The sequence below is a fragment of the Callospermophilus lateralis genome, chromosome 14 (assembly GCF_048772815.1).
Source record: "Callospermophilus lateralis isolate mCalLat2 chromosome 14, mCalLat2.hap1, whole genome shotgun sequence".
Lineage (NCBI taxonomy): Eukaryota > Metazoa > Chordata > Mammalia > Rodentia > Sciuridae > Callospermophilus > Callospermophilus lateralis.
The window spans coordinates 55,433,959-55,448,325 of NC_135318.1; the positions used below are offsets into that span (position 1 = coordinate 55,433,959).

Genomic DNA, 14,367 nt, shown 5'->3' on the forward strand with positions numbered 1-14,367 from the left:
AGCCTTTAACTCATGAGCCTTTTGGGGGGATATTCCAGGGATCTTAAAGATCTACAATGTGAGTGAAAAATTGGCCCTCGAAACCTTTAATCTTTGGAACCTAACTCAGGGCAATTTTCCACCTCAGGCACCAGGAATTAAATTTAAAAAGAGCTTAATGAATTTTAGAAACATTATGTATTTTTCTAGTGCATTTTGCTAAATGCTCTGCAGGCCACAGAATTATGTAAATATGAATATTTCTCTTACGGTCTGGTGGAGAGATAGGTTCAGGGGTTACTCAAAGTGGCAAGGGAAGCTTGTGCTCATGGCCAGCCTCTCCAGGGTGGCAACTCCCAGAGATAACCCACTATTCTGAAATGCTCCCTACTCACCATCTCTTTTGATCTCTTTGCAGTGCCTTACATTTGTCCATGAGAGACACTGAAAGGGGAATAAAAGAGCTGAATCTAGAAAAGGACAAGAAGGTTTTTAACCACTGTTTCACAGGTAAGAGGATGTGCATGCCTGAAATGGGGTGACAGGGGAGGGAATAGGGAGCTCTCCCTTTGCTGTCCCTCTGCTCTATGTGTCTGGTAGGGGCCTGGAGCATGAGGAATGAACAGTGTCACTAAATGCAGAGTGGTGAACATAAGAATTGACTTTCCCTCATGTGGAATCAGAAAGAAGGGTGAAGAAAACATCTTTGTACAAGATAATATTTCAGAAGTTCTAGCTGCATCAATTAAAGGATCTTTCTCCCCCAATAAATGGCATTATATAATTGTTAGCAATACATACTCAGTTAAATAAGATGCATATCTTATTATGATAAACAGGGGTGGAAACATATAATGTTAGAGTTAAGTGGTAATCTTAGGATGTCAGAGGCTGCACAGGGTAGGGTTTTAGGTGTCATGAACTTAGGTAGCATGATGTAGTGATTGAAACATGTTCATTGGAACCAGACTACCTTGGTTCAAATCCTCCTGGGTCTTTAACTTACTAGCTGTAAAAGCTCAGGCCAATAACTTAGTCTCTCTGTGCCTCACTTACCCTTAAAATGTGGGTGTCATAGCCTATGTACTTTATAGGCTTGCTGTTCTGTGTGTAGAACATTGTCTGACACACAGCAGGTGCTAGTGGGGCAAGCACTCTAGTGACTATTATGACTGAGGAGGTCACATGTCTGCCTAAGTGAGTTCAGAAGAGAGAAAGAGTTCAGAGGGTGTTGGGGGTAAATAGGAGGTGGTACCTAACTTTTACCCTGACATATGGGTATTATTCATGAGGAGGATGTCTGATGAGGAGGTTTGGCAAAGGACAATGAGAACAAAGTTATTGGGCAGAGATGCTCAATATGTGTCTAAGAAAAGTAATTGACTGGCCTGGTAGGACAGATAGTATTCATTATGGGGAGCAAATTGAGATATATAGTTTTGGACAAGATTTATCAGTTACCAGGCATGGGTTACTTATGATGACAAGAGGCATCAAAGGAAGTAAATTCTGAGAAAATATAAGAGATATTGAATCTGAGGTGTAAGATCAACAGATAATCTTTTTTTTTTTTTTTTTGGTACTGGGGATTGAACCCAGGGGCACTTAACCACTGAGTCACATTCCCAGCCCTTTTTAAAGATAATTTATTTAGAGACAGGGTCTCACTAAGTTGCTTAAGGGCCTTGCTAAATTGCTGAGGCTGCCTTTGAACTTGTGATCCTCCTGCCTCAGCCTCCCAAGCCACTGGGATTACATGCATGTGCCACTGTGCCCAGCTCAACAGATAATCTATGACAGTGGTCCAGGTCAGGGTCAGGAAGGAGAAGGGGAAGAATGTGAGCTGTAGTATCAGGGGAGTATTTCATAGGAATGAGTCTCAGGAAGTTCAGGCAGCAGCCCGTTAGCATCAGACAAGTAAAGGATGAGATTTGAGACCAAGATACCTAGCTGTGGTTGTTGGTGAGGGAAACTGACAAGAGCAAGACAGCGACCTAACTCTACAGGACTGTGGTCAGGTCTACAGAACAAAGGGCAAAGGCAACAGGAAGAGGTTCCAATGTAGATCTGGTCACAGGATCCAGCTGACACTCATGTCTTGTGTTTCTGTGCTCCTGAGTCCCAGGGTATTGGGCTACCACTTCTTACGTCTTTTCCATTGAAGGTCATGGTGGGTTCTAGAAATTTCCATGGGTAGAGGCTTCAGGGGAGTCAAGTAGTCTCAGCTGGGAGATGAAGACTGAGGCAGAGACTGGGACCCAGATGTGCTGATGTGTGATGAAGGACCTTGAATATCAGGTGACGGGGACACTAGAGTGAGCTTATCTTTCAGGCTTCAGCTCGCCTCGCTGAACAAGCATAAAATGTGAAGGCCCAGCGTTGGGCAACCTAGGCCTAAGGACACTTAAACTCTCTGAGTCTAAATTCTCTCATCCTTCAAATAAGGTCTGTAATTACTACCCTACCTCTTTTATAGGGTTGCTGCAGGGATTAAAAGCAGAGATTCAGTATTAATTGATCTATCCTTCTAGAAAAAGTGGACTAAACTTCTCATATATGAAATTCACAGAAGGCTTCCTTACCAAAAGCTCTCACTGCTGTTGCATGGGCGGCACACCCCACTGCCCTTGCTTGGATGACCCAGGCCTGGCAGGATTACATGGGCTCTGTCATTGTCATCTATAAAGAATGCACTGTTATGGATGCAGCTCTTTACTTTCACCTGTTAATAATCTAACCCTTGGGTCAATTTCATTTTATTCCCCTTGTTATCCTCTCTTGAGGCAAAAGTTTGATTAAATGACTTCTTGAAGGACCTGCAAGTTCCTGCAGAGGTGTGATGATAAACAAATAAGGTCATCAAATTTTAATTTAGGACACACATCCCATCATGATGATATTTGCTGCTTAAAAACTTGCAATGGCTCCTTAGTGCCAAATGACTTAACATGCCATCAAAGTTCTTCCCACTTATCTTGCATCTTCCTTCTCCTCCTCTCCTTTTGCCTGGTCTCACCACTCCTCCTCCTGCCCCTGCCCCCACTGCTGGGGCAGCTGCAGCTGGTGTGAATCTTCACACCCGCTGCTCGTCAGCCTGTGCTGAACCCTCTCAGCCCTGTCTTACATGTTTGCAAACACCTACTGCTTTTTTTAGGTCTCAGCCCAGTGTCAATTTCTCTATGAATATTTTCCCGGATAGTGCATGGCAGTCCCCTCCTCCTTCCCCTGCCCTTTCCACACCTTCAGATGTGACTCAGTAGATCTGCAGTATTGACTTGCTGGGTTCTAATACTTCTCATGCATCTCTCTCTTTTAGATTCCCTAAGTGAATCTGCCCAATACTCATCAGAGTACCTATTAGGTGCTCGATCTACTAGATGCTCAATAAATGTTAATTAATGAAAGAAATGAGTGGGCTCGGAAAAATGATGTCTTTGATGCAGATGTTGCTTCTTACACAGCATGTAGACATTTTAAAAAACTTCTTACATGATTCTTTTTGTTTTCAGGTCTCTATCCCACTAATTTTATTTTTTCCTTCTTGGAATAGCAGGGAGGATGAGACAGTTGGACATGCAGGTGTTCTGGAGCCAGTGCAAGAGTGATGGTCAGTGGCTTGCTCTTTGAGAAGGAGGATTAACATTCCCTCTATTGGTCCTCTCTAGGTAGCTGTGTCATTGACTGGTTGGTATCCAACAAATCTATTCGGAATCGCCAGGAAGGCCTCATGATTGCCTCATCACTGCTCAATGAAGGCTATCTGCAGCCTGCTGGAGACCTGTCCAAGAACGCAGCGGATGGGATTGCTGAGAACCCTTTCCTGGACAACCCGGATGCCTTCTACTACTTTGTAAGTGAGAAAAGCTATTCTTCCCATTGGGGGACTGCCCAGGGCAGAGTCTCTGTTGATTTCAGTTCTTAGCCACATATGCCAAAGAAAGTGCCCAGACCTACAGCGAGCTGTTAGCTGGGGTGGGGGGGAGGGTGAGGTCAACCGGGGAGAAAAAGGAACTACTCCAAGCCCCCAAGCCATGCAGCCTTGAGGCCCAGGAAGCTTCTACTACACCAGCAAGACCCAGACTTGACAGCTGTTCACTCCACAGCGCTGCCCCATCCCAGCGAAACAGTTTAAAGGAAATGGTGGACTACTTGAATAGTTTTCTTTAAACTGACTTTTTAAACTCTACTCTTTTCATTCTTATACTAAGCAGTAATTTACTTATATAAATTTATTAGGCTCTCCTACACAGCAAGCCCTTTCCTAGACAAAGGAGATAGAGCAGAAAAGAAAATGCAGGCACAGATGTACAAAAATCACAGAGCTGGTTGTATTTTTTTTTTCAAATATACATTAAAATAGGTGACTCTTCATACACAGTGTGTCTATGCATGTCACATCCTACACGTTGTGTACTACCCACGCCTAGTCTGCTTATTGCAGATTGGGAAATGCTGTATTACACAATGGGGACCCAGTCTTGGGCTGTGTGATAATTCTGGCAACCGTGGATTTCTGGGGAAATTTTTGTAGTTTTGTTTCTATTTTGGATCAGAATATAGAAGTTAGGAAACTACTTAAGAGAACCATCCTTCTTTCAAAAATGAAGTGAACATCCCAAATAGAGTTTCATTTCACTTTGGAGGAAGTTCCTCTGTCATTATTTTTTTTTCTTCAAACTTTTTATTATTTATAGCTATTTAAATGCAGGATCCTAAAAATACCCATCACAGTGACTGCTCTTCTGTATGATTTATCACTGAGCAATTTGTTACCGATTCCCTCTTGATCTGAGGAATTAGTGCTGGCCCCTTGCCCTTTGTTGTTCTTAAAGTTGGAGAAAGGGTTGAGTGGTAAAGGTCCTGAGGAAGATAGTGTTGTAAAGTGTTTTAATGTGAATCACCCTGGTTTCAAGGATGTGGCTATGAGGTCCCAGGAAAAGGAGGCTTCAAAGGAAGAAATACACAAGGTGAGGAAGATGGAGATAGACTTAGAATATAGTTTGGGAGGGGGGCTGGGTTGTAGCTCAGTGGTAGATTGCTTGCCTCCCACGCATGAGACCCTGGGTTCAAACCTCAGCACCACATAAAAAAAAATAAATAAAAATATTGTGTTCATCTACAACTAAAAATTTTTTTAAAAAAAGAATATAACTTATGGAATCTTAGAAAATGAAAGGATGTTGTCAAGATAACATTTAAGTGGAGCTGAGAAAGGAATGGCATGTAGAAGCAAGAAAATGGAGGAGAGGAGACTAGCTAACCAAGAACAGCCTTTAAAGTTCAGATGGGGATATGCCCAGTAGCTGGAAGGAAGAGGAGGAGCCTGTCTCACTAGCTGGAAGGGAGAGGGAGGTGGGCATGGTGCACAGAGCAATATGCCTAAAACTGGTGAAGTCACTTTGCTGATTGTTTTCCCAATAGCCAGACAGTGGGTTCTTCTGTGAAGAGAATTCCAGTGATGATGATGTGATTCTGAAAGAAGAATTCAGAGGGGTGATTATCAAGCAGGGATGTTTACTGAAGCAGGTGAGTGGCCTCCCCTATTTCCTCCTAGCCTTTCCCCTTAGCAATTTCCCCCAAAGTTTTCCCTAAACGACTCAATGGCATTTAGTTTATTTGACCAATACTGAACCAGAAAATGAAATCCAGAGAATAAAAGTGAGAGGATTAGCTAAGTCGATGATCAAATATTATCTTCCCAAACATTAGATTGGGAAGACTGAGGCAGGCAGGGCCCAAGAAGCCCCTACAATAGAAAAAGATCGCCTTTAACAATATCACAGGGAGAAAAAGTTTTAAGAAAATATTTCCCCTTTCATTCTGGAGGAAATAAATTGGCTAAGAGATGTCATCCAAAAGACAAAGATGTTTTATGCTAAAGTACTGCCATTTTGCCTCTCTTCTTCCTTTCAAAGTCACCAGGAGATAGGTATAGGCCACACCCAGGTAAGAACATCAGGCACTTTGTGGGCAAGGAGTACCATTCTAGATTGCGTGTAAGCATAGTGAAACCAAAAACTAGAACAAGCCCAAGGCCAGCTCCACAGAAACAGCAGGCAAAGGTCAAATCTAGTCTGAGGGCATGAACATAGCCCTGGGGGAAGTTATATGCAGTTACCAGGTGTCTACAAATATAGGACATCATCAATCTGGGAGGAAAGGACTGGGGTGAGCAGAATATCTCTAGTCAGTTTTTAGGGGCCAAGGCACATGATGCTATGAGGTAGGAGAATAGAAGGGCTGGGGGTGAACGAGGAAGCCAGAGCCAGCACTTAGCAGAGGGATAAGTAGCAGGAAGACATGGGAATATTCAGGGTGAAATGAACTGATACTAGCATAGGGTGGCAAAGAAGCCCAGGCCACTTCAGAGGACCAAAGTCTTGTCTTTCTGGCTGTACTGTGAGCTGTATTAATAGCACCATCCAGTTTCTTTATCCATTCATCTATTGAAGGGCACCTAGGTTGGTTCCACAGTTTGGCCTTTGTGAACTGGGCTGCTATAAACATTGAGGTGGCTGCGTCACTATAGTATGCTGTTTTTAAGTCCACTAAGGAGTGGGATAGTCAAATGGTGGCTCCATTCCAAGTTTTCTAAGGAATCTCCATACTGTTTTCCAGATAGGCTGCACCAATTTGCAGTCCCACCAGCAATATGTGAGTGTAGTACATATACACAATGGAATGTTACTCAGCATTAAGAGAGGATAAAATTATGGCATTTGTAGGTAAATGGGTGGAGTTAGAGAATATCATGCTAAGCAAAGTAAACCAATCCCCCAAAGACAAAGGCCGAATGTTTTCTAGGATAAGTGGATGCTAATCCATAATGCGGGGGGGGGGGCATAGGATGAGTGAAGGCCAAACTGTGGAGGGACCTGGAGGTAGGAAAAATGGTGGAATGAAACAGACATCATTACCTTAGGTACTCGTATGATTGTATGAATGTTATGACCATACTTTATGTATGACCAGAGAACTGAAAAATTGTGCTTCATTTGTGTACAATGAATTGAAGAGCTGTCTTGTATAACTAATGAGAATGAATGAATGAATGAATGAATGAATAATAAATAAATAAATAAATAAATGCAAGCACCACTCAGTATATAATAGAGAAAGCCTGGTTGATGTAAAGAAATTTCTGTGTACTACCTATAGGTTCCATGAGACTAAGAGATTTTACTTCATATTATAGTCCTTCGTGTTAGTGGTTAATGGAATGAACAAGGAGAAAAGAACCAATACAGAGTATATATTTTTATTTTAAAATATAAGTCTCATTGGCTTGTTGAGATTAGTTAATAAGGAGGATTTTGAATTATCCTGGGGAAGTGAAACATTAGTATTGAAAACTTGTCTTAGCTCCAAGTTTTAAAAGAACCAGGTCCTAAGAAATATACAGCAAGGATTTAGAAAGAACTCATGTCCTATTCTAATATCTTTTATGACAAGGTAAACAACTTGACTAGATTAAAGGAAAGGCAGTGGGGGCAGGGCCAATTTTACATAGGAAAGACTCAAGAGTTTGTCCCTCGTTGGCTTCCTCATTGATTCTAGAAAACATTCTTAGGTTCCAGGTTCTTTGATTTCAGATGCTGGAAGATGACTGTTAAGACAGGAGTAACTTGGAGGGAATTTCCTTTTTGAACCAAGGGCTTCTTATATGCTAGGCAAGCTTTCTACCACTGAGCTACATGGCCAGCCCCAGGACCTAATCTTGAGAGGAGTTCTTAGAAAGCTAAGCAAGAAGGTATATAAACATCTGGGCTGGACTGGAGCCATATCTAGGCGGAGCACTCAGTAGGAGATGGTCAAAAATTGGTTAAGGAATGGGTATCTGAATGTGTTTTGAAGATGATAGGGACTATGAGGAAATGGTGTGGGGTGGCAACTGTAGTAAACTTATATGTGTGGTTTTTTTTTTTACCTTTCTTTACCTAGCCTTTGATAGGTACAATTTAGTTGTAGCTAGCCCAGTTGATAAACAAATTTGACAGCTGAAGAGCTGTAAAAACTGTACCCTGGCTGATCAAACCAGTCTTTGGAATTTTGTGGCTTCCAAGTGATTCTGATGTGTAAGCCAGTGCTGAGAACCAATGAACTAGCCTTTTTAGTCTTAAAAGATAATTTATTCTATTTTCAAATACAACTATTTAAAATGTCATTCTATAAACTTCGTTTCTACTTAGAGAAAACAGGAATATGTGTGCATTCAGGAATTTGGTTCTTTTACACTATTCTTTCTTCCAAATTGTTTTTGGTGGGGGAGAGTAGGGAGAAAACCAAAGACCTCTTCTATTTGAATTGGCATTTTTCTTTAATGTTTCCAACCTCTTAGCCTCAGTGGTTAGTAACTGTGGTTCATGTCAGAATCACTTGAGGGAATTAAAAAAATTTTTTTTTAGTTCCTCAAAAAGTAAAGTACTTTTATATCCCTTGCTGGGAGCTAGCCAAGGCTAACCTGCCCACCAAGATTTTCATGAAAAAGGAACTGTGCTCCACACTTCAGAGGTGGGAAATAGCTTTGTCCAACTGGAAGACTGTGTCCCACTTTCACCTCAGAGGAAATAATTCTACTTTGCAAATGGAGAAAGTTTGAGGGTAAATTGTTGTGGATTAGATTCAGTATAATCCCTTCTTGTATAATTTCTTCTGTTAAAACAATGAATGAAATATGTAGTTGTTTAATTCCCAACCAGATTCTTTGAAGGAAAGGATGATGTGTTATACGTGCGTCTTGTTTCTGCTGTGAAGTTCAGTGTCCTTCTTGGTCCGTGATTGGCAGTAAACACTTGTGAAGTGAATTCAATTGAATATAATTAGATGACTTTGACAAGTTTAGCAATAATTCTTGGAAAGCTCAGGCCTGCGTACATTACTTAAAATCCCTCAGGAAACACTCCTAAAGTGAAAGATGACCAGACACCCCCAATTAACAGCAAACTCTGCAATATACCGCACTGATGTCAGTGAGGACTTCAAGGGAATGAGGTGACTAGTCAGGGAAGGCTGGTTTCACCTTCCTCTTTCCTGTTACCTTCCTCTTCCATCAGCTCATGACCTGGTGATCACTCAGTAATTTCGTAAGACAGCATGACAGATGTGTGTGCAGATGAAGAGGAAATGGTGTGGGGTGGCAACTGTAGTGTTTGCATCTCGTGGATGAGGTTAGTTAAGGGAAAGAGTAGAAATCCATACTTTTAGAAGCTGCTGCATTGCAAATGCCAATGATGATATAGCAGACAGAACTATTTCCTGCTCTTCCATGTGACTCTGTAGGGTTCCTGGCTCTATCCCTTCAGGCAAGTAAAAGATTCTTTGGAAATGAGGCGGTTTATTTATTTATTTTTTAAGGAGGCTCTGTCTGCTAAAACCACACATTATTCATTGTTTTGTACATCAGCAAAATGAAAAATGTTGGAAAATCCATCTATATATATATATATATATATATATATATATATATATGCCTGTTGATATGTGGTGCTTTAGATTATTCTTCATTTTGGGTACAGAGTATGTTATCTTCTAATTTAATACCATTTTAGGCTTCTGGAGGTATTTAAATCCTTTGAATTTTCTGTGGAAAAATCACAGAATCAGGTTGACTGTGATCATTAAACTTGCTCTTTAATGGCCATTACAAAGAGAGATGGAGCAGTTTCCATGTGCCAGACACTATGGTGGGCACTGGGGAACAAAGAGAAAGTTCCTGTTCTTAAAATTCACAGACTAGATGATGCCAAGGGTTTAGTTCTACTGAGGAAGACCAAGTTTTAATCTATTTTTATTATGTCTATTATAGCCAAATTCATTTCCATGGCTATTGCTGCTACCTAAAGTTAGTTCCTAATAATTTTATGTCTGGATTATTGAAATCATTCCCTAATGACCTCATTTTTACATTATTATCTTCTACCTGGCTTTCCTTTATTCTATCTAGCTGGTCCATTCTGTACTTTGTCACCATATTAATTTTCCCCAAATTGTAATCTTTTCCCTACTCAAAAGTCTTAGTAATCTTAGTAATCTCCCATCTTCCTTTTCAAAAGTCATTTTATTTTGACCAAGGTCTGTGACTTTTCCAGCTTTGCTTCTGCTACTCCTCATGCACAGTGCATCTTAGCCAGACTGGTCTCATTCATCAGCTTCTGCTCATGCCCTGTGCATTTCCACCCATTTTTTTGTGTTGTCAATTGCGCAGCAGTCAATAATCTTTATATCCATCTAAATCCTGTGTGTCCCAGGCCTTTATGAGGCTTTGCTTGACATCCAAAGCCCCTAATTACATATTCCTCACTTAATTCCTTTCAAATCCATTATCTATACAAATTATTTTAGTTTGGGCTTTGGTATTTTATATTTCCACATAGTTCATAAACTCTTTGAAGAGCAGGCCCACATCTTAAACTGCTAATATCCCTAACATAGCATATAGTACACAGCATCGCTTTACATGATAATGAAACTGCAAACCAAGCTTGGAAACAATCTAGTTCACCCATTTAATATAATAATAACAAGTTATTAATTGGCTTCAGTGCTATCCCCTGAGAATGTCCTGGGTCAGGGCCTTGTTCTCCTAAAGTTAATGTTTCATCTTCTTTTTTCTTTTATCCAATTCAGAAAAGACTTATGACCTAGGCACTGAACATATCGAGTGATGCTAGGAACTCATCATTTCTTTTCTTTTGTTGTTCCTGGATTTAGGGGCATAGGAGGAAAAACTGGAAAGTGAGAAAATTTGTTCTGCGAGAAGATCCTGCCTACCTTCACTACTATGACCCTGCTGGGGTGAGATTCTGTGGTCAATAAACCCATTCAAATGGAAACCTCCACTCCATTTATGGGCTGGGCTTCTTATTCTCTGTGTTGTTCATATTTCCATTTTCTTTTCACCCTCCCACTTTTTTTCACCCATCTTCCTTTACCTTTTCCTACCTGCTCACACTGCAACGATCTGAATCCCGATGCCTTAAAGGCCAGTATAAACTGAGGGATGGAATATAATATCACTGTATTTTAATTTATTTGGCTAGCTCAATGTAATTTTTTTGTTTGCCCTAATCTAATATTTTTGGGGAAACTCAATCAGTCCAACACTCTGCAAAAAAGTGATAATTCCTCTCTCAGGCCAACTTGGATGAATGCATTATTTAATTCCTGCAATTCAGGCTGTTGATTGTTGAAGAGAGCTTTTTCCTCAATAAAATGAGCCAACTCTGCAGAGTAAAAACCCATGTTAGGGTTGAGTCCTTGGTCTTTGTTTATGGTGCAGGGCTCTTTGATCTGCTCCTGGAGGGTGATACTACTGTGTCAGGTGCAGTTAACATGCATCTTTTCTTTAGAGGGGCATGGGGACCTCAGCATCTCCACTTATGCCACTTTCCTCCAGAGTTGAAGTCTAGCTTGACTTGCATATTCTCATGAAACCTCCCTGGCTCCATTGAAAGTGGAGAATGGAGGATCTGGAATGGATTTCCTTTAAGGTCCTTCTGCTATTATTTATTTTAATCTCCTAATACTTACCAGAGTGAGTCTATGAGAATTTTGCACCATTAAAATAAGATGTATCCATACAGTGTATGGATGAATGACTTCTCTTTCCTCTAGGGGGAAGATCCCCTGGGAGCAGTTCACTTGAGAGGTTGTGTGGTGACTTCAGTGGAGAGCAATACAGATGGTAAGAATGGATTTCTGTGAGAGATGTGTCTCCTTAAACTCTGTACTCCTGTACATCTGGTACCAACATAATCAATCAATCAATCAGGCATAAGCATGCATGAACTTGCTGTCTGAAAACCTTAGAGAAACCAAGAGCTATTCTTTTCCCTGAGCTGCCCCTGCTTTCCAGACCTGAGGAACTGGAGTGGCTTTGTGGATGTCTATAAGTCCTTGAGCAATGCTGAGAAAATACATCACTTCCAAATTGGCTTAGATAAAGAGCTTATTAGCACCTGATATGATGACATTCCTTAAAGGAAATATTTTACTTATCCAGATCAGGAAATTCCTCACAATAAAAGGAGCATTTGTGCAACAAGAATTGTGGTGAGTGGACGGAGCACCTGGGTTACTATTAGGTCTATGCTACTCATTCAGCCACATGACCCTCAGTGAACCACCCCACCATGGTGAATCTCAGTGCTTTCTCTCAAAACGAGGGGCTACACTTACAGGTACAAGCTTATGCTGGACATATAATTATGTGGCTGTACAGGTGCAAGCTTATGCTGGACATATAATTATGTGGCTGTGCATTGACTTCTGAGGTGCAATGGACAAATGGAATCACTGGGTGATGTGGTTTGGATAGCCCAACCCTGATTTTATTTTGCCATTTTGGGTTTACGATGTTATAAAGGTGACAGGAAAACCATATCAACAAAAGCCCAGATTTTTACTACCCTAGGTCTGCCATCTCTCTGCCACCTAGAGCGATGCTTTAGTTTTGGAGAGGATCATGTGGCTTTTTAATTTGGGATGGGTGTTTTAAGTGGCTCTAACTTAACCCTTGACAAAAATCAGTTCAAACTGTATGTAAAATATTGATGGTAGGATTGGTTTTGTTTTCATATGCATGTATAAACATATATGTATATACAAATGTGTATGCATATATATACATATGTGCGTGTATATATATATATACACACACACATATATATGAGACTATCAGCTCGTGATTTATATTATAACCAGAAAAAAATCAGTCATTAGATACCATTAGAAATTATTGCCAGGTGTGGTGGCACATGCCTGTAATCCCAGCAGTTTGGGAGGCTGAGACAGGAGGATGGCAAGTTCAAAGTCAACCTCAGCAATGATGAGGTGCTAAGCAGCTCAGTGAGACCCCGTCTCTAAATAAAATACAAAATCGGTCTGAGAATATGGCTCAGTGGTTGAGTCCCCTGAGTTCAATCCCTGGTCCTCCCCGCGCCTCCCCCCCCACCTCAAAAAAGAAATTATTTGTGAAATATTATTAGGTGAAAATTTTACTGACAAACTATGAAATAAAATGTTTCTCCTTGAGCATTTTACTTGTTTCTTACAAATATACACCTACATATAGGATCACACTATGTGCCCATCCATATGAATACAACATATATACTTATGTATAAATATACATAATCATACAATGTTTCTATGTTTGAAAACCACATACTTCCTCAGGATTTTTTTTAAAAAGTGTTTCATGACCTGTGAGCAGGAGGGCAGGTCAGGTGACTTTCTAGTGCTCGTGTGTGTGTGCTGCCATTTGCTCTCTCCTCACAGGCAGGAAGAGTGATGAAGAGAACCTTTTCGAGATCATCACGGCTGATGAAGTTCATTATTTCTTGCAAGCGGCCACCCCCAAGGAACGCACAGAGTGGATCAAAGCCATCCAGGTGGCCTCGCGGACTGGGAAATGAAGACATATCTGCAAGTCCTCATGCCCTCCAGAGAGAAACCCTTGTATAAGCTTGGTCCAGGACCTGTCCACTTCTGTGACAATTCTACTGGAAAGGGTCAGGGGTGGGAAGTTTTTGCCAGAATGTCGCTAGGCATGTGCTGCATAATGTTCACCTGCACTGCCTCTCTCCCTGCAGCCTCTGTCCCATTCCATGTCCTGGGTAGATTGTTTAACCTTTCCAGGCTTCAGGGCCTCTTTGGAAAAATGATGGAGGTAAACTAAGGTGTCTGAAGTCCTCCTTAGCTTAAAAAACAAAATAACAAAAACAAACAATAGAAATAACAACAAAAGCAATGCCCTGTGATTTTAATCCCCTTGAGAGTGAGAGTACTGCTAGCTATCCTGCTGGTGTCCTTCCTGGGCTGAGTCTTGGCCTCCGGTGGTCTTGAGATGAGCCAGAACCTGACAGCCCTTCCCTTCAAAACTGTTGCCAATTTGTACTGAGAGGACTAGGCGCTGACCTCTTCATTTTCTTTAGCTGCCTTCCACTTGTTTTTGCCTGTAAGAGCATGTCACAGAATGAAGGAGAGCACGCTTCTTTCTTCCTTCCCTTCCCCAACACTTCCTGAGAGCAGTGGTGGATTTTAGGATTAAGTCTTATATTGCTTTTTACCATTTGGGAGGTTTTATCTTCAGAGAGAAAAACCTGAGGTAGTCAGGAGCAGCTGAGGGTCCTTTCCAGGCCCTGAGGCCACACACAGCTCTATTCTACTCCCACTTGAGTCTGATCTGAAGGAGATCTCCTAGTGTTCCTTTCTGGAGCATTTCTCTACTACTTATTGTAATTAGAGGGGGCCCAAATATATGAATTTCTTTTGAGGATTAGTGGGGGAAAAAGGGCAGGTGGGTTCCCTGTATGAGTGAGGCCTGAGCAGCAGCCGGGCTAATGTGCCCCCATCTGTAGAGAGTGGAGGAGCTGGACCCCAGGCTAG

The 14,367-nt window shown here is 41.3% G+C and overlaps 1 protein-coding gene across 1 annotated transcript in view; it reads left to right on the plus strand.

The window, feature by feature from the left end:
• Plek (pleckstrin) overlaps positions 1-13,586 on the plus strand; it is a 29,227-nt gene extending 15,641 nt beyond the window's left edge. The window contains exons 4-9 of the mRNA XM_076833141.2: positions 398-489; positions 3,645-3,829; positions 5,401-5,505; positions 10,690-10,773; positions 11,593-11,662; positions 13,258-13,586. Coding sequence (XP_076689256.1) covers positions 398-489; positions 3,645-3,829; positions 5,401-5,505; positions 10,690-10,773; positions 11,593-11,662; positions 13,258-13,394 — 673 coding nt within the window. The 3' untranslated portion in view covers positions 13,395-13,586. The remainder of the gene's footprint in view (positions 1-397; positions 490-3,644; positions 3,830-5,400; positions 5,506-10,689; positions 10,774-11,592; positions 11,663-13,257) is intronic.
• Positions 13,587-14,367: the final 781 nt, after the last annotated feature.